Source organism: Myotis nattereri (assembly GCF_964212035.1).
Source record: "Myotis nattereri genome assembly, chromosome: 10".
In the NCBI taxonomy this organism is placed as follows: Eukaryota; Metazoa; Chordata; class Mammalia; order Chiroptera; family Vespertilionidae; genus Myotis; species Myotis nattereri.
In genome coordinates, this window is record NC_138085.1 from 42,651,418 (window position 1) to 42,676,172 (window position 24,755).

General features: G+C 36.4%; 1 protein-coding gene across 1 annotated transcript in view; it reads right to left on the reverse strand.

The window, feature by feature from the left end:
* GMCL1 (germ cell-less 1, spermatogenesis associated) overlaps positions 1-24,755 on the reverse strand; it is a gene marked incomplete at its 5' end in the record, with an annotated part of 46,557 nt that overhangs the window by 15,223 nt on the left and 6,579 nt on the right. Inside the window, 9 exons of the mRNA XM_081101040.1 lie at positions 1,584-1,653; positions 3,420-3,557; positions 11,964-12,054; positions 14,756-14,840; positions 16,169-16,234; positions 16,872-16,984; positions 19,467-19,564; positions 21,163-21,259; positions 23,083-23,206. Of these exons, the coding sequence (XP_080957166.1) occupies positions 1,584-1,653; positions 3,420-3,557; positions 11,964-12,054; positions 14,756-14,840; positions 16,169-16,234; positions 16,872-16,984; positions 19,467-19,564; positions 21,163-21,259; positions 23,083-23,206 (882 nt within the window). The remainder of the gene's footprint in view (positions 1-1,583; positions 1,654-3,419; positions 3,558-11,963; positions 12,055-14,755; positions 14,841-16,168; positions 16,235-16,871; positions 16,985-19,466; positions 19,565-21,162; positions 21,260-23,082; positions 23,207-24,755) is intronic.

A 24,755-nucleotide genomic window follows, 5' to 3' on the forward strand; every position in this document is an offset into this window, starting at 1 on the left:
TGTGGGGTCAGGCCAAAACCAGCTCTCTGACATCCCAAGGAGTCCCAGATTGCAAGAGGGTGAAGACCAGGCCAAGGGACCCCACCGGTGCATGATCAGGGCCAGGGAGGGATGTGGGAGGTTGGTCAGCTGGGGAGGGACCACAGGAGGGCTCCAGGGCATGTTTGGCCCGTCTCACTCAATCCCAATCAGCCAGACCCCAGCAGGAAGCTCACCTACCAGTCGAAGCATCTTTCCCCTGGTGGTCAGTGCACATCATAGCGATTGGTCGACTGTCTGCCCCCTGGTATCAGTGCATGTCATAGCAAGCGGTTGAGTGGCCTTTGCATATCATTAGCATATTACGCTTTGATTGGTTGAACGGCTGACTGGATACTTAGCATATGAGGCTTTTATTATATAGGATTATTCCAAGTAATATTTCAATATGTTAAAAGAAAATTGTAATATAACACTAGGTAAAACAAAGTATATGAATTACTCAATTTCACTAATATAGCAAATGACAATTCAAACATTCCATTATTATAATTGACCAGAAAAATAAATATTTACAAGATTGATAATGTTAGCCTATATAATAAAAGCCTAACATGCTAAGTGTCCAGTTGTCCAGTTGGTCATTCAACCAATCAAAGTGTAATAGGCTAATGATATGCTAAGGCCGCTCAACCACCCAGGGGACTGACAGTCGACTGGTCAACCAGTCGCTATGATGTGCACTGACCACCAGGGGTCAGACGCTCCAACCAGTAGATTAGCTTGCTGCTGGGGTCTGGCTGATTGGGACTGAGCCAGACAGGCTGGACATGCCCTGGAGCCCTCCTACAGTCCCTCCCTGGCCCTGATTGTGCACTGGTGGAGTCCCTTGGCCTGGCCTGCGCCCTTTTGCAATCTGGGACCCCTCAGGGGATGTCGAAGAGCCGGTTTCAGCCTGATGGTGGAACAACCGGTCACTATGATGCTCACTGACCACCAGGGGACAGACACTCAACGCAGGAGTTGCCCCCTGGTGGTCAGTGAGCTCCCACGGCGGGAGTGCCGCTCAGCTGGAAGCCGGGTTTGCGGCTGGCGAGCAGTGACGGTGGCGGGAGCCTCTGTGGGGAGTGGGCCTAAGCTGTCAGTCAGACATCCCCTGAGGGCTCCTGAACTGCAAGAGGGCGCAGGCTGGGCTGAGGGGACCCCCACCACCCCAAGTGCATGAATTTATTTAAGAAATAAAACTGGCCGAAACCGGTTTGGCTCAGTGGATAGAGCGTCGGCCTGCGGACTGAAAGGTCCCAGGTTCGATTCTGGTCAAGGGCATGTACCTGGGTTGCGGGCACATCCCCAGTGGGAGACGTGCAGGAGGCAGCTGATCGATGTTTCTCTCTCATCGATGTTTCTAACTTTCTATCTCTCTCCCTTCCTCTCTGTGAAAAATCAATAAAATATATTAAAAAAAAAAAGAAAGAAATAAAGCTGATTACATGATCTTTGCTCTACTTTAACAGCGCTTGATTTTTCAATATAATGAATGCCCTTAAATTTATATAGCCAAAGTTTTTTTTCTAATGAGAAATTATATAATGTAACATACTTACCCCACCTCACTGTCTTGTTCTGCCCGGAGCATAGCAAGCCACTGCTGTTTATACACAGAAGACAGCCATCCTAAAATGTAAAAATGAATATATTAGAAACATGGAAGAATATAAAGGATTTACAATTTTTAAGAATTTGATAAAATTGTTACTTTTTCTAAATTCAAGTTTAGAATAGCAATAAATAAAGCTGGTAACTTATATTTTATAAATATGCTATAACAATATGGCTTAATGATTTTTAAAGTGGTAAGTGCTATTTTGCTTTGCCTTAGATTAGAGTCGACTTACATTATATACATTTAAATTAGAATTTAAATAGTTAGCTAAAAGTATATTCTTGTATTTAATAGTTTCCTTTTCATAACTCATAACTTTCATTTGTGAGAAACATACCCTAAAGCAATATTTTCAGTTTTTACAAAAGTTTTAACAGGAAACTAATGGATTGTTCCTTTATTATCTAAAAATAACTAATTAATAGAAAATAAACCATCTTTAAATTACCAGATGAAGTATGCACACTGGAGAAATAATTCTAGCATATTAAACTTAGATAACTATTATTAAAAATAAAAATTCTAATTTATATATTATAAATGGAATAAAAATTGCAGATATTTTCCTTTAATAAACATAATTTCCCCCACCAAATCAGTATGTGTAAGCTGAAATTATTTTAGATAAAAAATAGCTATATTAAAAATATAAGTAGAATTAGCTTAGCACCATATTTTTCTGCTTTTATTTATTCCCAAAGAAAAGGATTTTCTTTTATGATGTAAATTTTTTTACTTTTTCTTAAAAATTTTTCTATTGATTTGAGAGAGAGAGAAAACACATAAACATTGCTTTGTTGTCCCACTTATTTATGCATTGTTTCTTGTATGCACCCTGACTGGGGGATCAAACCCACAACCTTGGCTAATCAGGGTGACTCTCTAACCAACTGAGCTACCTGGCCAGGGCATTTTTACTATATTTTACGTTCTTAATCTCTACCTAAAATAAAGGAAGGGGGAAACCCTAGAGTGATTAAAATCTGGATTTTCACTTCATAAGTCTCTAATAAAGGTATCCAGATGACTTGTACTGATTTATTGGTATCATTCCTCAAAACTCTTGAATTCTTCCAACGCCAAAATACTATTCTTGCTATTTAAAGAATATCTGCTAAATATTCAGGCCACAATTTGTCTCCAGTAGGTAAATACTACTGAAAAGCAAAGTTTATGTGACCCAGTATACATACACACAGACTGTATCTTATTTGCAATGCATTCAGATTTGTAAATTTTGTTCTAACTTATATGCATATATAGTACTAAACTGAATCTTATACAAGCACTAGAGATTTAACTGAGAATATTAAATTAGTAATTGTCGTAAATTTAAATAATTAGCAAAGATATGAGCTTTACATTTGCTTTGATATGAGCTTTAAGACTAGAATAAGGAAAAAAGAAAATAAGCAAATTTATGGAGTATTAATAGAAGAAAGCAGTTGTAAACTTTAAGGAATACTACAAAAACCATTTTTAAAAGTCTGGTGCAAAGTAGCGTACTAGTTAATAAAATGAAAGAACACCCATATTACAGAAAACTATACAGCCACTTAAATATTCTGGAGAGTATTTAATGATATGGAAAAATACTCAAAATATATGATGTGAACACAGAAAATTACCTGCATGGTATGATTCAGCTTTGGTATAAAACTGTGTACCTTCTTGGGATTAAGGATAATATCTCTTAAGTATGCTTTTCTATGATATATATTACTATTATAATCAGAAAGATATTACTTAAAATCATAATTTCATTGTATTCTCTTACCTGATGGTATTAGAGAATCTTGTTCAATAATTCGTGCAGAGGCCAAATCACTGATAATATACTGTAACCTTAAATGTCTGAATACTGACACAAAAGGTTTTCCTTGCTCAGTTTCAAGGAAAGTCATACCTTCAAAATCTATAAAAAAAAAAAATAGTTCAAATTAAATAGCCATTCTTTTCAAATCTATTAATTTACTTTTTTATTAAATGTTGTCATGGGTCTGGGGACACACACACATGTACATCTATTAGAATACAAATAAGCTAGTTGCAAAATTTTCAAATTTTGCAAAATTTGCAAATTTACAAATAAGCTAGTTGCAATCCTTTTATAAAAGGATTTTATAAATCGCAGATGTGTGAATAAAAACTTGGGGAGATTTAGAAAAAAGCCACAGGAAATTAACTTTGGTCCTACGTGGAACCTTGCTACAATTCAGTTGTACACCATTCTGGGGTCTGGAGCTTCCAGTGCAGCAAGGTGGGAAAGGAATGCTTAAGAATGATAGTTGGGCCGAAACCGGTTTGGCTCAGTGGATAGAGCGTCGGCCTGCGGACTGAAAGGTCCCAGGTTCGATTCCGGTCAAGGGCATGTACCTGGGTTGCGGGCACATCCCCGGTAGGAGGTGTGCAGGAGGCAGCTGATCGATGTTTCTCTCTCATCGATGTTTCTGACTCTCTGTCTCTCTCCCTTCCTCTCTGTAAAAAATCAATAAAATATATTTAAAAAAAAAAAAATGATAGTTGGGATAATGGTATCTCTCCAGGATACCCTCTCCAAGGCACTGACAACTTCAGTGGAACTCTAGAGCCCAGATGCCTCACTTAGGGTCTTCAAAAGATACACAGGTCATGGAATGTCTATTAGGATTCTTCTAACTTATGCTTTAGCTACATGCGATAAACACTAATCAATTTATTAATTTTTTATTCAAATATAAACTAAGATACAAAAACACTATAGCCACTGTACACATGGATAGTATTTATGTTAAAATAATTCAAGTTTAAGAAGTATATGGCTCAACTGGTCAAGATGGTGGAGTAGGTAAATGCTGTACTCAAATCCTCCCACAACCACATTAAATTTACGACTAAACTACAGAACAACCATCATTCAGAATCACCTGAAATCCAGCTGAAATGAAGTCCTACAACTAAGGATATAAAGAAGAAACCACATCGAGACTGGTAGGAGGGTCGGAGATGTGGAATGGGCTGGTCCCACACCCATGAGTGGCGAATAAAAATCAGGAGAGATATCTTGGATGCAGAGGTGCTCCCTGAAGAGTGAGTAGTCCCAGCCCTATACCAGACCCCCTGGCCAGGGTTCCAATGCCAGCAAGAGAAGTCCCTGTAATTTCTGATTGTGCAAACCAGCTTGGGTTGTGGTTTAGTGAGACAGAGGGCTGCTGGAGTCTCAGGTGTTTCTCTTAAAAGGCCCGAGTGAGGACTTAATTGGTCTCACTTGCTCTGAGTTCCAGCACTGGGAAATCAGGGACATACAGGGAGAAATCGAGTTGTCTGGCATCAGGGTGAGAGCTGGAGGAGTGGCTTTCTCCCAGACAGAAGTACTAGCACAGGCCATTGTTCCTTTTTCGGGCCCTCTCCCCTCCATAGAGCCAGTAGGCAGATGTCATAACTGAGTCTCCATCAACCTGGCTAATTCTGTTAGCCTCACCCTGCTGATTCCCTGAGACCCCACTGCATCTAACTTGCAGGCCCAACTAAGTTGTTTCAGTGGCTTTTCCATACAAAAGGCCTGTCTTGACTCATGCTTTGAACTTCCTAAAAATCTCTAAAACAAGCAGCATCTGGCCTTAGTGTGCCACGTAGCTCTTGCTAAGTGGCCTCAGGCCTGGCACTAGTGGCAGCCAGCCTTGGTTCACAGCTTGGCCTCTCCTGGGCACTTCCAAGCCCAGCACAAATAGCAGCCATCTGCAGATTGCTTTGTAGCTTATGCTGGGTGGCCCCGAGCAGGACACAGGTGGTGGCTGAACTTGGCCTGAATCTCCCATGAGGGCCCAGAGCCAGCATACCTGGTGAACAGCTTCAGACCATGTCAAAGCACCACCCAACCACCTCCACAAGCAACACACTCAAGGTACAGACTCAGTGGGCTCCAGAACCCCACTGAAATAAGTCCTGCGCTACGGGGTTAGCCCCTGCACAGCTGATTCCCCAGGTGGTCACAGTCAGTCCTCACAGCCAATTGGCCTGGGGATAAATCCCTCCATTGAGAGGCCAACAGCAATCAAGGCGAGTGTGCACCTGGGGTACCAAATTTGGGTGATCAGGGAAGCTGTGCCACTGGACCCTACAGGATAGTGCATAAGGCCATTCTACCAAGTCCAGAAGATTTAACAGCTCTACCTAATACAGGGAGGCAGCCAAAATGAGGAGACAAAGAAACATGTCCAAAATGAAAGAGCAGAAGAAAACTCCAGAAAAAGAACTAAACAAAATGGAGAATAGCAATCTCCTAGATACAGAGCTCAAAACACTGGTTATAAAAATGCTCAATGAACTTAGGGGAAGAGTAGATGAACTTAGTGAGATCTTCAACAGAGAGATAGGAAACATAAAAACAAAGACAGAAAACATAAAAAAGAACCAGTCAGAAATGAAGAATATGCTAACTAAAACGAAGAATACATTACAGGGAATCAATACTGGAGTAGATGAGGCAGTGGATCAAATCAGAGATTTTGTAAGATAGGAAGCAGAAAACAGCCAAACAGAATCCAGAAAAATAAAAATAGTATAAGCAGTCTCTAAGACAACTTCAAGTATATCAATATTTGTAACATGGGGGTGCCAGAAAAAGGAGAGAGAGAGCAAACAATTGAAAACCTGTGTGAAAAAATAATGACGGAAAACTTCCCTAACTTGGTGAAGGAAATAGACATACAAGTCTAGGAAGCGCAGAGTCCCAAACAAGGGATGCACCCAAAGAGGCCCACACCAAGATACAGCATAATAAAATGAAAAAGGTTAAAGGCAAAGAGAATATTAGCCCTGGCCAATGTGGCTTAGTTGGTTGAGCGTTGTCCCATGCACCAAGATATTGCCAGTTTGATTCTCAGTCAGGGCACATGCCCAGGTTGTGGGCTCGATCCCCAGTAGAGGCATGTAGAAGGCAGTCAATTGATATTTCTCTCTCTATCCATTCCTCTTTCTCTAAAATCAATAAAAACATATTAGAGAGGAAAAAAAGACAAAAAGAGAAAAGCGGTTATCTACAAGGGAGCTCCCATAAGATTATCAGCTGATTTCTCAACAGAAACTTTGCAGGCCAGAAGGTACTGGCAAGAAATATTCAAAGTGATAAAAAGCAAGGACCTACAACAAAGATCATTCTACCCAGCAAAGCTATCATTTAGAATTATAGTACAGGTAAAGAGCTTCCCAGACAAGAACAAGCTAGAGGAGTTCACCACCACCAAACCAGTATTACAAAAAATGTTAAAGGGCCTTCTTTAAGAAGAAGAAAAAAGATAAAAAATAGGAGTAATAGCAATAAATATATATCTATCATTTATTACTTTAAATGCAAATGGATCAAATGCTCCAATCCTAACAGAGACAGAGGCTGAATGAATAACAAAACAAGACCCTTATATATGCTATCTACAAGAGACTCACTTCAGATTGAAAGATACACTCAGACTGAAGGTAAAGGGATGGAAAAAGATATTTCATGAAAATGGAAACAAACCAAAAAAAGTCAGGGTAGCAATACTTACACCACACAAAATACATATAAAAAACAAAATAAATGAACAAGCAAAACAGAAACAGACTCATAGATACAGAGAACATTCTGACAGTTGCCAGATGGGAGGAAGGTTGGGGGATAGGTGAAAAAGGTGACGGGATTAAGAAGCACAAATTGGTAGTTACAGAATAGTCACAGGGATATAAAGTACAGCATAGGGAATATAGTTAATAATATTATAGTAACTATGTATGGTTTTAGATGGTATAAGATTTATTAGGGTGATCACTTAGTTAAGTTATATAATGTCTAATCATTGTGTTGTGCACATGAAACTAATATAATATAGTATGTCAACTGTAATTGAAAAGTACAAAATTATTTAAAGTAAAAAAAGTATTTTAATTTTTTTCTTTTGGGGAGAATTTAAGGTTATTTCTAAAAATAGTTATTTTCAGTTGCATTCCAATGTACTTTCATAGTGGGAAGGAAAGGTCTAGAGTTACTGCTATCAAACAGAGTTACTACTATCAAACTATGGCAAAAGCCCTAGTCTGTTATCTATTAAACAAGGCCTACCCATGGGAGTATACTCAATCCTATTGCTAATAAGGATAGGGAGAAAAAGTTAAGAGTTGCTATTGTAGATTATTATGACTCAAACTATATATGCTTCACATGGAACACAGGTTTGCGGTGAAGGAGGTGTTGCCCACTAATATATTTTTCCCCCCTGAAAATTGCAAAATAACAGTCAAGTTAATGAAAAGAATTTCTACAATTTTCAAATTTTTGTCCCATTTCTGTATTTCTTTGGTACCTGTCTAGAGTCAAACAAAGCAAACAAGAGAGAGCAGTAAGCTCATTTAAAAAATTAATAAGCTTTGCTTACTTATGCAACAGGCAATGTAACTGTGAATTTGCATGTTGTATATATATTTTTAATTTACTTTTTATTACTTTTAAAAGTATATGTTTATCGATTTCAGAGAGAGGAAGGGAGAGGGAGAGACAGAAACATCAATGATGAGAAAGAATCATCGATCAGCTGCCTCCTGCATGCCCCCTACTGGGGATAGAGTCTGAAAACCCAGGCATGTGCCCTGACTAGAAATCAAACTGTGACCTCCTGGTTCATGGGTTGACACTAAAAGAGCAACACGGGCCAGCCTCTTTTTTTAAAAAAAAAAAATAGTATTAGCTCTAGTTCTTGTGATGAATTATATGTGCCAATTTAATGGGGTATACTAAAAATGCCATTATGTTTTTATGGATGCTCCATTGCATAAACAAGTTATAAAAATCTAATTCTAGATTCTCATAGAAATCTGGAAATTATGCCATGAAGACTTTTCTTCAAGGGCACAGAAGAGATTGCCTCATTTACTTTTGTAAAAATTCATGGAGTTAAAAAAATGTTTTAAAGATTCTAACGTTTGAAAATGTAGCTATACAAAACAAACAAAAACAACATGTAGCTATATTAATTGCATCTACCAAATTTAGTATCAATCTCTACATATAATTGTGTAAAAATTTTTTCTGTATTTCTATTGTTTCTTGTAGTCTTGACCCACATATATCTAAAAAGTGAAATAATTAAGAAAACCTAAGAAAAATATACCAAAATATAATGGGTGTTTTTTCTGTTTTACTTCCTCTTTATTAATCTTTTATAATTTTAAAACTGTAAGAAATAGTCTCAAAATCCTCTCTGAAAAGCAAGAGCATTAGACATATATTTTGCTTTGTGCAATAAATGTCCCCCTGAAAGTTATCTTTTTAAAAAAATATGTATTTTTATTGATTTTAGAGATGGAGAGAGAGAGAGAGACAGAGATAGAAACATCAATGATGAGAATCATTTGATTGGCTGCCTCCTGCATGCCCCCTATTGGGGATTGAGCCGAAACCCAGGCATGTGCCCTTGATGGTATCAAACCTGGGACCCTTCAGTCTGCAGGCCAATGTTCTATCCACTGAGCCAAACCAGCTAGGGCTGAACGTTATCTTAAACTGTGTACTTTTACACTATGAAGTCTAAGTTGAAGACCCTAGAGTGCGAAAGTCAGAAGTGGACCACAGTTTCTTCTGGTTTCTGCTACTACAGCTACAGGTAAATTTCACTCTTGATGAACTACTGTGGTTAATCCATCAGAGCTCAAAAGAGGATAAGTTATGTCAACATTTACCCAACATCTACTGTTTCTATTGAGTCCCTTTGTCTTTTTAGTTTCTCTGCGCAACTTACCTCTTTCAGTTTTCTATCTCTCCCTGTTTAAATATTCTCATCTATAATTTGTCTGATTCCTCTTTAATTACCATAATGGAGTACTAAAGCATAATTTAAGGTATAAGTTTAGTATTTTGTTCAAGTAAATCAAGTTAGATTTTATTGGTATGGTTCTTTTTTTTTTTTAAAGGGGAGAATGATGATTTTTATTTTTATTTTTAAAAAATATATTTTATTGTTTTTTAAAAAATATACTTTATTGATTTTTTACAGAGAGGAAGGGAGAGGGGATAGAGAGTTAGAAACATCAATGAGAGAGAAACATTGATCAGCTGCCTCCTGCATACCTCCTACTGGGGATGTGCCCGCAACCAAGGTACATGCCCTTGGCCGGAATCGAACCTGGGGCCCTTGAGTCCGCAGGATGATGCTCTATCCACTGAGCCAAACCAGTTAGGGCTGGTATGGTTCTTTAGATGTTCATGAACTTGACAGAAAAACAATTTATTTGGCTCTAAGCTAGGAAATCTCACTATGTAAAATAATTATACAACATTTATTTAAACAAGACACAAAAAGCACTAAACTTTAAAAGACTTCTGTTCATTAAAAGACACCTTTAAGAAAGTAAGAAAGAACTGAGATGGTGTGCTCAGCGGTAGAGCTTTGGCCTAGGAACCAAAATGTCATAGGTTCGATTCCAGATCAGGGCACATGCCTGGGTTGCAGACCTGATCCCCAGTACAGGGTGTGCAGGAAGCAGCCAAATGATGTTTCTATCTCTCTATCCTTCTCCCTTCTTCTCTAAAAATTAGTAAAAAATTAAAGAAAAAAAGAATGTCTACAAATCATTAAGAAAACATACAGTAATAAAATAGGAAAACATCTTGAAGAGGTATTTCACAGAAGAGAAAACATGCGGCCAACAAACACTTAAGGAGCTGTTCAATCTCTTTATTTTAAGGAAATGAAAATCAAATCCACAATATGAAATAGTTCAGTAACAACTAAAACAAAATGACATACTGTCAGGGGTGTGCTGGGACTGGCTTGTACTGGCTCACAGGTGCTGATGGTATGCATTTCTTCCCAACTCCACATGCAATGATGTCATGTTGGTAGCTTAAAATCAGCCATGTTGGGGAATTTGTAAAATGAAAATTTTAAAAGTGCTAGAAATCAGGCATTATTTTTTCAAAGAGCCAGTTTACCAGCACACCAGTGTATTATGTACATTAAGACATACATACATATGTGATAACTTTTTTTTAAAGCATGGGAATAAACAAGCCAAAATTCAAGACAGTAGTTGGGGAAAGTCAAGGGGACACAAAAGGAAAGAAGCACATGAACAGACTGCCGTTATTAATGTTCTAGTAATGGAAGATTAATTTCTGGAGGTTTGATATATTATCTATATATATAAAAGCCTAAGAGACCGAACAATTGGTTGACTGGTTGCTATGATGTGCACTGATCACCAGGGGGCAGACGCTCAACACAGGAGATGCCCCCTGGTGGTCAGTGCACTACCACAGTCAATCTCTTGCGGCCAGTTCCTGCGGCCAGCCAACCTCCCGCGGTCCCTCCCCCCAGCCAGCCAACTTCACATGGTCCCTCCCCCTGGCCGGCCCAAGGGACCCCACCCATGCACGAATTCGTGCACCGGGCCTCTAGTTAAAAATAAACCAAAAATGGGGCCAGGCACAGACCAAAAATGACAGTAAACTAAAAAAATCATGAAGTTAAGGATTATGAGTTATCTAATTCCTTACCTGAGGGCCATTAAATGTTTTCCCTGTATCTGTTTTAGTAGAATAAAATAAATATATTGCACGTTCTACCTCTGTCCAGATAAGGAAGACCTTATGGCAGTTGATCTTTTTTTTCTTTTTCTTTTTTTTTTAAAATATATATTTTATTGATTTTTCACAGAGAGGAAGGGAGAGAGATAGAAAGTTAGAAACATCGATGAGTGAGAAACATCGATCAGCTGCCTCCTGCACATCTCCCACTGGGGATGTGCCCGCAACCCAGGTACATGCCCTTGACTGGAATCGAACCCGGGACCCCCCAGTCCGCAGGCCAACGCTCTATCCACTGAGCCAAACCAGTTTCGGCATGGCAGTTGATCTTAACCAATTTTAGGTCAACTTTCCCTGGGAATCTGATGAAAGTTATGGAAACTCTTAGCCCCAAAATTACAACACACACACACACATACACACACAATTTTGCATCCACTTTCAGAGGTTAGTGACACACAGAAGCCTGTCCATGGGCCCCCATGTTAAGAATTGTTGTCTAATATACAAGGTTTAATTTGTAGGGAAAATTCAATATGGTCAAACAAAAGATAAATTTAAAAAACAGTAGTTTTGAGGATCAAAACATGGTTTAAAGAGTAATAATTCAGTTACTGCTAACCAAGGCATTTTCCTTATCCAGCCTCAATTTTCTCAGTGGAAATGAGGGGCTGAATTAGGCAATTGCTAAGGTGCTCTCCAGCACTAAAATTTTCTAGGTCTATAATGATTTTAATAAATTTCAATAAAAAAAACCCAAGTTTTCAATAAAAATTTCAGGTATACCTTTTTTTCTCTTAGAAAACCAGACATCTGTTTCAGTCAAAAGCTGTTTTAAAGATCCATTCCAAGAAGGCACAAGTTGAAGGAACATCCACTAGGTTAAAAAAGTAAATAAGAGAAAAATGTCAAAACTTCAGCCTATTATGATTTTACAATTTTCAAACTGCCTCCTCCTTAAAACATAATACCTAAACATTTTAATTTTCATTGCAAGCAATTGAAAGAAGTAGAACTATTACATGACATGCTTACAAGCTTTAAATTAATCATGGCATTAATCATTGTCTAATAATAAAAACTAGGTGAGTGTGCAATAAAGAATAAACTAATCCTTGCCCAGTCAGCATGGCTCAGTGGTTGACCATCCAACTATGAACCAGGTCATGGTTCGATTCCTGGGCAGGGCACATGCCTGGGTTGCGGGCTGGAACTCCAGTGTGGGGCATGCAGGAGGTAACCAATCGATGATTCTCTCTCATCATTGATGTTTCTATCTCTCCCTCTCCCTCTCTGAAATCAATAAAAATATATTTTTAAAAAGAGAATAAACTAATCCTTGAAAGTATTTATGATCTCAAATACATTGTAGTTTTACTATTAAAAAGGTAAAGGCTTAATATATATTACATTAGGAAATTTATACGAATTTTATATTAATTTATCCTAATTACTAACTTGATACCAATTTTATACTAATTTATACTAATTATTAACTCAATTTCACTACATACTATGTGAAATTATAAATGTGAGAAATTAAACAAGGGAAAAAGGAGTTTCTTATTACCTTATTGCTGTTGAGACAGTACACAGAATAGTAAAGAGCATGGACTTTTAAATCCTGACCCTACTAATTAATAGCTGGGCAAATTACTTAATTTCTCCAGGCCTTAATTTCTTCATTTGTTTAATGAGTATAATATGTCTACCTCATAGAACATTAAAAAAATTAGTATGTGTAACACACTTTGAATACTGCTTGGCACACAGTAAGCATTTATCATTACTGGCATAACAGCAGTTAAAACAGCAAAGTATGAATGCTACCAGTGGCTCAGAGATAGAAATGAGTTACTACCCTTAGAAATGAGCTACCACTCCTTTAATGATTAGATAACCCCATTACTAAACTTTCTTGAAGAAAAATAGGAATCACATCCTACCATAAAAACAAACCACCACAATGATATAACTAGAAGGTGTTGCATTCCTAGATTCCAAAACTGTGTTAAATGTAGATGCCATGCTGGGGACAAAAGGCTAATGGCAAAATTATGCAGTGAGAAAAGCAATGGGTTGGGACTCATAATACCTGGGTTCTGCCTCAAGGCTGCCACTTAGTAATTGTAAGTATTCTAAGTCTTAGTATGTATAGAACAAGAATAATAGAAATGATAATGATTTTTAAAAATATGTATTTTATTGAATTTTTACAGAGAGGAAGGGTGAGGGATAGAGTTAGAAACATGTATGAGAGAGAAACATAGATCAGCTGCCTCCTACACACCCCCTACTAAGGATATGCCCGCAACTGAGGTACATGCCCTTGACTGGAATCGAACCTGGGACCCTTCAGTCCGCAGGTCGACGCTCTGTTCACTGAGCCAAACCGGTTAGGGCAGTGGTCGGCAAACTCATTAGTCAACAGAGCCAAATATCAACAGTGCAACGATTGAAATTTCTTTTGAGAGCCAAATTTTTTAAACAAACTATATAGGTAGGTACATTGTTATTAACTTAATTAGGGTACTCCTAAGCTGGCCTTTGCTAAAAACGTCCTCAATCTGATTGAGGTACGTTCGCTGAGGTCGACCCCTTCCATCTCCTTTCCGAAAACCGACTTCTGTGCATGGGCCACGAAGTTTCAATCGCACTGTATGTGTGCGCCTGCACGTGGTATTTTGTGGAAGAGCCACACTCAAGGGGCCAAAGAGCCGCATGTGGCTTGCGAGCCATGGTTTGCCGACCACGGGGTTAGGGCGATAATAATTTTTTTTTTTAATTACAAAAAAAGAATAGCCAATTTGTCTCTTAAGAGAGTGGTGAAAATAAAATTACATTTAAAATGTTGAAATCTTTGAAAAAGATGGGATGAAACATATGCCTGAATGCAAATAAGGTCTTTAAGAGAATAATTTCAACATTTTCTAGAAAAGCATGTGTGAAAATATCATTATAGTTATTACTTCACTTAAACCTCAACTTGAAAACATTTCTGAAAACCATATACAACACAAGGTTTGAACTGTTCAGGTCCACTTGTGTGTGTGTGTGTTTGTTTTTTCAATAAATACTATAAATGTATTTTCTTTTCCTTATGATTTTCTTCATAACATTTTTTTTCTAGCTTACTTTATTGTAAGAATACACAATACATATAACATACCAAATATGTGCTAATTGGTGAGACCAACAATAGGTTATTAGTAGTTATGAGTAGCTAAGTTCTTGGGGAGTCAAGAACTTAAAGGAGGGGGGTTTGATATTAGTTCCCTTAACCCCTAAGATGTTTAAGAGTCAACTGTAAAACATTTAACATTTCTGATTATGTAAATAGCATAACAATAACCTATTTGTTGTTGGGGGAAAAAACAGAAATGTATTTCTAGGATAGAAAGTATGAAGACCAAATTAAAATCACTCATCATGGCACCAAATACACACAAAGACTTCTTAACATTTTCCCATATTTTCTTTTATTTATTCCCTATCACTGGACACTAGCTGTTACTAATTTTTCACTATTATAATCAATGCTGAGGTGATAGCCTACACACATTATATTACATCAATACCTTTTTAAGAGCTGTGTATACATCCATCTCCACTTGCATCACAAATAAGTTAGATGAACCAATAAGCAGTTTCATGACATTTATACTAGAAAAGATAAAATAGAGGTAGTGCGTTATCTTCATGCACAGGCTAAAAGAGGCTGGTGGAACTAAAAACTTTGTCTTTTTAGCAAAAGAAAATGTGCAATTAAAAATTAAATCAGTCTTCTAGCCCAAGACAAAGAATCTTTGGCAGAAAACAATCCATTTGAACTCAGGGATGATACTGATAGGAAAACAAAAAGAGTTCTGATCTGCTAATTAATCCAGTTAAAGCAAGGTCCCAATAAGATAACTTTTCGTATGCTCTGATAAAGTGCCAGCCTTCCTCTTTTTCCTGTCCTCCCCATTCAATGTTTAAAAAAAACAAAAACATTTGTCAAAATATAATGAAACAGTTAGATCTTCAAAGTAACCTTTAAACTAGGCTTAAGAGAACTGCTTGGTCATAAAACATGCTTTTATCCTATCTAATAAAGAGGGAATATGCTAATTGTCCCTCATGCTGTCACAAGATGGCGGCACCCACAGCCAATAAGGAGGGAATATGCTAATAGACTGCCACGCCCTCAAAGATGGTGTCGCCCACAGCCAATAAGGAGGGAATATGCTAATAGACTGCCACGCCCTCAAAGATGGCGGCGCCCAGTACCCTCAGCCCCCTGGTGGTCAGTGCACTTCCATAGGGGAGCACCACTGAGCCAGAAGCCAGGCTCAAGGCTGGCGAGCGCAGTGGAAGGAGCCTCTCCCACCTCTGCTGCAGGAAGGCGGTAAGGTGCAAGGGGTCCCGGACTCCAAGAGGAATGTCTGACTGCTGGCTTAGGGAATCGGGCCTAAGCCGGCAGGCAGACATCACCCACTGGGTCCTGGACTATGAGAGGGTACAGGCTGGGCTGAGGGGACCCCCCTCAACAGTGCACAAATTTTGTGTACCGGACCTCTAGTATGATTTATAATTTGTGTCGCATTTCATCAGTTCATGGATGCAGTCAAAATACCTTTAGTTAAATTGTTTACTTTTTTACCTAGATAGCATCGATCAGTGATTAAGCACTGACCTATTAATCAGATCATGGTTCAATTCCTGGTCAGGGCACATGCCCTGGTTGTGGGCTTGACCCCATGGTAGCAGTCATGCAGGAGGCAGCCCAATGATTCTCCCGTATCTTTGATGTTTTGATCTCTCTCTCTCTCTCTCTCTCTCTCTCTCTCTCTCCCTCCCTTCCTCTCTGAAATAAAAAAATAGATATATATTTTTAAAATTATTTTTTCATAAGTAACATATTTTTGTCTTATACAAAAATATCTTTGCATACTTTGGAAAATGTAAAACAATATTTAGAATGATTACAAAGTTATTTAAAATTCAAATACCTCAGTTCTTTAAAAAGTTCAACATTCTGATGAGTCATCAAATTGTTTAGAAGCCATTCGAGACACCTGAAATTAAACAAGGAATTATTACATTGTATATCATGGATTGATTATTTACTAAGTATGACTTACAGTTAATATGAAAACACAATATTAGTCTTGCTAGGACAAGCTCAAAATTTTTAATTTAACAATTGAAAATCTAGTATTATTTTTGTCAGCAGTTATTATGGGAATATTCCCTTTATATTAATAAGAGCATTTCAATTTAAGGAAAACCTCATTTCAAATTTGTGTTAAATGGTTTATGAAAGGGTTTACATACTTCCATTACCTTCTTTATAATTTGAAAATGGGTACTGAAATTCTCAAGAGTTAAAAACATTGTCAGTAGTTGCACTGATATGATGTCTAGTATGTCTACTACTTGAAAGATTTTATAGACGATCTACTGTAAAGAGTGACCACAGTTTTTATAAGCAGGTATACTAGTAACCCACTCATGGTCACTTACAAAGACAACACTTTTGAGAAATTTACTAATCTGTCCAAATGTAAAAAGGAACTTTTTAAATAAAATTCTATTCTCTTATCTTTTTTTTCCTTTCTTTCTTTCTTTGTCACACTACACATTCTCTTAGGAAACCAAAGCAGCCAAATTCCCAAAAGTGGGATGGAAGGAAAAACAAAAAGGGTAACTCACTTTTTCTTTACAGAATCTAATCCATAGGTCCCTGCTGATGTGTAATAGCCACATACAGTTTTCACATTAATTGTTTCCTTCATTGTCTCACCACACTGCTGTATTAAACCATCCTGTAAATATAAATAAGCAGTGGAAAGGCCCATTTCATGTGGGAAAAATTAGCTCTGAACATGTGCTTTTACATATTAAAAAGTTTTTTTAAAAAAAGGAAGAAAGAAAGAAACTCATTAAGTGCAGCAGTTAAGTCCAGTAAAAATATTGAAAAAAAAATCCAGCAAGTATTCAACTAAATACTCGGAATTAAATGGAGAAGAGCGGGGGGTAAAAAGAGTAAGGCAGAGATGAATATTATTATTCCCTTTCAATTCTTCCCTTTTGGGGACCTTTGCAAATTTAAGCAATATTCTGTCTGTTTTATCAGTTCTTTTTAAATTAAGACCTCTTTACACAGACCATGTGATGGGCTAGGCAAGTAAACTATGAATCATCAGAAAGTGTTTATTAAAGTTTAAAACACTTATCAATATCTAAGAGATGTACCTAAATCAAATATATTATTGTTTTAAGTTTACATTGAAACTTTAATCTAAAATGTTTACACAGATTTCAAACAAACTTTATTCAATATATGTGAAGAAGACTGTCACTGTTTACTCAAATTTCTAAAATATATGCATGCAAGTATATTATTAGGTTAAACAGTTAAGCCATAAAGATAATGCAGAAAGTGGATTTAGGACAAAACCACACAGGACTAAAGTTAGAAAATAAAGTATATGACACAGAAATAATAATTGTAAGGATCAAAACATTTAAAAAAATCAAATAACCCCAAGCAAGTATATTTAACAAGCTATTAACTAAACTTCAAATAAATTGGTATACAAATGGCCAGGGGTCCTCAAACTACGGCCCACGGGTCACATGCAAATACAAATATTGTATTTGTTCCCGTTTTGTTTTTTTACTGCAAAATAAGATATGCGCAGTGTGCATAGGAATTTGTTCATAGTTTTTTTTTTTTAAACTATAGTCCGGCCCTCCAACGAGGACAGTGAACTGGCCCCCTGTTTAAAAAGTCTGAGGACCCCTGTGCCACATAAAAAGAAACTTAACCTTTTTAAAGATCAAAATAAATCATTGACTTAGTTACCTGAAAAAGTCATTCTAGACTCCTCCCCTTTCCTCTTAACATCGTTGTCACCAAATCCACTGGATTATCCCTGTTTAACCTCTGTGGTATTCAGTTTTTCCTCTCCATTCTTAATGTTTAGACCCTAATTTAGACCCTCATTTGATTACGATAGTTTTTTATACTCATCTTTTCTTCAATCCATCCTTCACATTGTTCCTGAAGCTTTTTTTCTAAAACATAACTTTGTCTTTCCCCTGATTAAAATCTTCCAAATGCGCCGAAACCGGTTTGGCTCAGTGGATGGAGCGTCGGCCTGCGGACTGAAGGGTCCCGGGTTCGGTTCCGGTCAAGGGCATGTGCCTGGGTTGCGGGCATATCCCCAGTGGGAGATGTGCAGGAGGCAGCTGATCGATGTTTCTCTCTCATCGATGTTTCTAGCTCTCTATCTCTCTCCCTTCCTCTCTGTAAAAAATCAATAAAATATATTTAAAAAAAAAAAAAAAAAAATCTTCCAAATGAACTATATGTAAAACCTAAACTTTTTAAAAGGTATAGAGGGCTTTCATGAGTTGGCCTCTGTCTCCCTCTCTCCAACCCTTCTTATATTCTATGCTAGAGCCATGTTCCATTCAGATTCTCTGATTCTCCAGTTTCACCACTAGGTCTTAGTTTATTGTCTGAAATGCTCTCCCCCTCTCCTCTTCTTACTTTGCAAAGGAAGTACATTTTTTGGTTTTCAAGACTCACCTCAAACACAACTTCCTTCTTTGACACAAACACGTTGAACTGACTACTTTGTGCATCCACTAAACCCTACAGGATGTTTATCATCGTACCTATAACACTGGACAGCTCTTATTTACCTTTGGGTCTGCATATCAACCCTCCCTCTCCCATTCGACATTCATTATATTGTGAGCTTCTTAAAGGTGGGGACAATATCTGAATTTACCTTTGGATCTTTATGCCCACTTTAGTACAATGCTCAGTACACTTCTGCTGAATGAATCAATCTGTCCTTCTACAATCGATTACACATATCTACACACAGTTATTCCATAATAAAGAAAAAGTTTACATAGTAAGTACTCGATGTTTTTTGAACCCATGAACTAATCAGTACATAATTATAAGCCATCTGCTTCATAACAGTCAAAATAAGCCATTAATGAATAGAAATCTGTAAATGGGCTTAGACAAATAAATTTTTTCCACATTAGTCATTCTAAGATGTCTACACAGAAACAGCTTGCACTCATCTTACATAGACATCATGACCTTTCTGGTTGCAATAAATTGCTTTTGGTTAAGCATTTTACATGACACCACAAATAGCATATTTATACAATTTATTTTTATTTTAAAAATTATAAAAAGCTAAACTTTATTTTTGTTTTGGAATACTTTGAAACAAAAATACAACTGTAATCCTTTATTTGAATAACGTGCATACTTACCAACTGTAGCATACAAGCTGCTGCCAAAATGGCAATAACTCGACTGGGTTTTATTAAGACATCATCTCGATACAGTGAACCAAATGCAACCTGCAGTGCTGGAAGCAAAATTAGAATGAAATAACAATTATATCTATGAGAGTATTACAAAAATAACAACTATCTTTACACATTAAGACATACGTCTAAATCTAATATGTACTTAAAAGGATAAGAAAATTATCACTAATTAAAAATGCTAGTAATGGTTACTGATTAATGATACTAAATTAATAATGTTATAAATTTCCACTTATTTTAACAAATCGAGTTGGATTATTCTAGATGTAATCTTGACATTAATTAGTGGTCAGAATTTAGACACCCTTCAAAAAGTTTTATAAAGATACCCCTGAGTAGACCAATTAAGTACAAGTATAGGCATAATGATAATATTAACCCTAATGCTTTCAGGGCTTCACCACTGGTGTGGAATAGCTGATGGTCTTATCCAGGCTATACTCTTACCCAGCCACCACAGCTATCTAATAAGCCTGTCCATCCTTTTCTCTGCTGTATTCGCACCTATGTCTCACATGGTTTACTTTATATTTTTGCACCTGAAACTTGTATAATTTTGTTAACCAGTATCAGTTCAATAAATTCAGTAAAAAGGGGTAAAAAAGAAGAAAGTAGAAGCAGCTTTGGAATAGCAATTACGAGAACTAGAGTCTGATGTAGGCTCATTAAACTGCTTTGAGACCTAACATAAGCACCTTAAATCCTCCGGGTCTTAGCTTCCTCATCTAAGAATCCTTATAGCTCTAAATCAACACTGATTAGTCTGGCTGGCACGGCTCAGTGGTTGAGTAGCAACCTATGAACCAGGAGGTCATGGTTCAATTCCCAGTCAGGGCACATGCCTGGGTTGTGGGCTTGATACCCAATAGGGGGCTTGCAGGAGGCAGCCAAGTGATAATTCTCTTTCATCATTGATGTTTTTCTCTCTCTCCCTCTTCCTTCCTCTCTGAAATCAATAAACAAAATGTATTAAATATTTTTAAACTAAATAAATAAATCAACATTGATTATATACTTTGTCCCTTTATTGTTCCCAGAAAAGATCTTCATATATAGGGAATAATCAATGAATTATTCACCAGCTTTTCTATGTAATTAAAATAAGTGGTCAGCCGAAACCGGTTTGGCTCAGTGGATAGAGCGTCGGTCTGTGGACTGAAGGGTCCCAGGTTCGATTCCGGTCAAGGGCATGTACCTGGGTTGCGGGCACATCCCCAGTGGGAGATGTGCAGGAGGTGGCTGATCGATATTTCTCTCTCATCGATGTTTCTAACTCTCTATCTCTCTCCCTTCCTCTCTGTAAAAATATCAATAAAATATATTTTAAAAAAATAAATAAATAAATAAGTGGTCATACTTTTCCTTCCTTTACCCTACAGCTTCCAAATCCCAGGCAGATTTATGTACAAACCTAAGTAAATATATTGATATGGCCCAGATGACTAAAAATATTAGAGATAAGTAGGTCAGAACTGATAAACTATAGACTAAATCAATATAATGTTGTTGCCTTCTGGTATTAAATGGAACTTTTTCCTAGCTTCCAAAGTTAGAAAATATTTATTTTCCATTAAAAGTATAATAACAAGTTGTTTTCATTATTTTGCATAACAGTAATAACTGTGGTGGTGGTTACCTTCTACATCAATATTCTGGTCAGGAATCTCCAGTTCAATAATATTCATGCTGGATTCTTTCCAAGAACCACTGAACATACTAGAAAAGTAGCCAGACTTAAAAATAAAAAATAAAAAAAATAAATGATTACCCAGTACTTTCTGTGTCTTCCAAATTATTTCCCCATTTCTAACTTTAAGCCAACTATTCTACTGAAACAAACCTATCATATTATTTCAAGAGAAAAATAATTGCCAAATGTGTCTATAGGAGAAAGAAATTGATATAAGGACACTGTTAGATATACAAAAATAGTTTCAATTTAGTACTAATTTAATGAAAACTAAATCAAATTCTCCTATTGTTATCTGAACTGAATTCCTATATAGTAATATATGAACTTCATTAGCTTTTAACAATTTTTGAGAATATTACATGTATATATTTTCCTTGTCAATGATATTCTAAATTGAAACTTAGAAATTATGTTACATATTTAAGTATCTCAAACATATGACAATACACAAGGTGGATAAATAAAAATGTATCAAGGAAGGAGAATAGAATAAAGCCCTCAAACTGTGAATTCCCTACTGTTCTGTACCTCAGTGGCTGTAAAGGATCCAGACCAGTCCCAAGTCAATACTAATAGGATGATTCCCAAGAAATTAGGGTAAATCCAAAGTTTAATTTTATCTAATCAGAAAATTCCAGAATGAACCTGAATTCTTGGAAAGATTCCAGAATGGGTGAAGTATTTAGTTACTTACTAGATAGCACCTCTCATAATCAGAATTACTTTGGAATGGATCAAATATTAACCAATTATTTAAAAAACTTTTCTGAGTACTTAGTACATACAAGGCACTATGAATACAGCAGTAAAGAAAACACACTGCCTCTGTCCTCAGGGGCCTTATAATTTAGCATGTGGCTTGCACTATAATCAATCCAGTTTTTCTTGAGATGGAAAGAGGCATTTTCATCCTTAAAATCACAAAACTGCTTTGAGAGATTAAAAAGAAAGATATGAACCATATCCTTAAGCTGAGACCAATGTTCTGATGTATTCTCTAGGCTATATACTTTAAGGCAAAATAAAACTGTCCAAAAAATTAAATAAAAACTATGATTAAAATGTTAGAGAAAAATTTCTTTCAAATGTTAAACTAAAAAATCTTAAACTATACTATCTTACCAGTAATTATTGTCAAATGGTGAAAAAGAGAGGGAAAAATATAAGCTCCACAGGATAAGAACTGAATTGTTCACTGCTCTATCCCAAGTGCCTAGAACAATGATTTGAAGAAAAGACAGATTTGATAAGAAAATAAATAAAATATTTGAGCCATTAAAGCAATCTTTTCTTTTATTTTGAAATTTTTGAATCTTAAAATGTGGTGACAGCAATATTTTTTAGCACAGAAATCAAAAAATGTATTAGCTAAATGAGTTAGTCTATATACTTTTTTGATGTTTTCTTTAACTGAATTTTCCAGAAGAAAAGGAAGATTGTGTCAAGAACTTTCCATTCACATTTAATGTTAACTACAAAGCAACATTCTGAGTTCATCCATTTAAATAATCATACACATATTAAACAAATGCAGCAATCTTCGCCTTAATGTTAAACATTTTTTTTTCCCTTTTGTCAACAGAAGGCACCAAAATAAGCACCCTACTGAAGTAATGACAAAACGTATTTATTGCTAGGCCCTTATTACAATGAAAATTCAAAATCTGTTTCTAGACCAAACTAAGCTTTCACTAACAATGTTCGCCACAGTTCTTAATAAAACAATACTTTTTATATTAGAAAATAGGAGTTAACCACTGTCCATGCAAAAGATTACTATGAAATGCAAATATAAAGAACATGACTTAAAAGAGTTTGAGTTTTTTACATGTAGTCATTCAAACAGAAAAATAAAATACTTACTTGACATAAATATATTTTGTGTAAGCTCCACTCTTCTCCCAGAGCACAAATTTTAATGTCACTATTTTCACCATTCAAAAATAATGTTTGATAAATATATTTAGATGTACTCCTTAATTTCTTCCTGTTAAAAGAAATGCAACTGTTACATATGTGTAAAACTGAATGTTTTACTGATTTTGCAAATAACTCAAAATACTCCTTTTATTCAATTTTTATTAAATAGAACCAATGAGTAAAAGGACAGAGGTCTATTATATATTTAAATTTGCTCATGTACAGAAGAGTACATTAAGAAACTAACAGTAGTGGTTCTCTCTGAGGTATTCTATTCCCAAGAGGGGTAATAGTGGATAAATGGGGGAAGCACGGGAGTGAGATCTTTCACTATACATGTTTTTGCAATGTTTGATTACCTGTTCAGTAAATTAAGATAAGTCAGAGTTATTTTTACTTATTCCCTTATTTAGAAATCAGCACTACGGAGCATCTCAATACAACTATAATAATACTACTATACAATTACAGAATGGAGAACATGTGTAAAAATTTCATCCATCTAAGTAATTTTAAAAATAATTTACATTTAATTTACTTTGGTATCAAACTATTTTAAAAACTAGTTAAAATGTCACCTCACCCCCAAGTGGACAATTAGTCTGCAGCCTTAGACCAAAGGTTCTCAAAATTACGCTCAATGGAAAAGTGGCCACCAGGAAGAACCGAGAAGTGAATGCAGAGCATCCCACCTAACTTCAGAGGGGCATCACATATTATATTTGTAAGCATCTTGGATTTCTTCATAAGATGCAATTTAAACAAAGAATTTTTTTAAGTTTGATAGTTATTGCTCAAGATGGTCTAGTACAGTGGTTCTCAACCTTCCTAATGCCGCGACCCTTTAATACAGTTCCTCATGTTGTGGTGATCCCCAACAATAAAATTATTTTCATTGCTACTTCATAACTGTAATTTTGCTACTGTTATGAATCGTAATATAAATATCTGATATGCAGGATGTATTTTCATTGTTACAAATTGAACATAATTAAAGCATAATGATTAATCACAAAAACAATGTAATTATATATGTGTTTTCCGATGGTCTTAGGCAACCCCTGTGAAAGGGTTGTTCGACCCCCCTAAGGGGTTGTGACCCACAGGTTGAGAACCGCTGGTCTAGTACATATGAAAAGCCCTAGGTAGAGGCTTATCAATATCTTTATATTCCTGGCCAAGCCTGACAGCTTTCCTAGTAGTTAACAAATTTTAATATTTTTAATAATGAATTGTTTCAGATGGTGTTTTGAACCAGAGTATTTAACATCTCTTCCCAACAGGCAGAAGAAATAGTAGCACATTCTTTGGTGGTAGACAGACTTGGGTTTGAGTCCCAGCTTTACCACAGCTCGGTTACCCCAGATGTAAAAAGGGTGTCAATAGCGCCCACTTCGTTGCGTTACTGGGAGAAATAAATGAGACAATGTAAATTCCAGTTCCTTATAGCATCCTCCCCAACTTACATAAAAAAGTACAGAAAGGAATAAGCTCAAACAACAAAAAGGGCTTATCAACTGATGACAGAATTCTACAATCTGGAAGTTAGAAAATAAACTGGAATGGAAAAGAGCCTCAAAAGCCACAGTCCAAAATATATCATGAGGGTCTAGGAT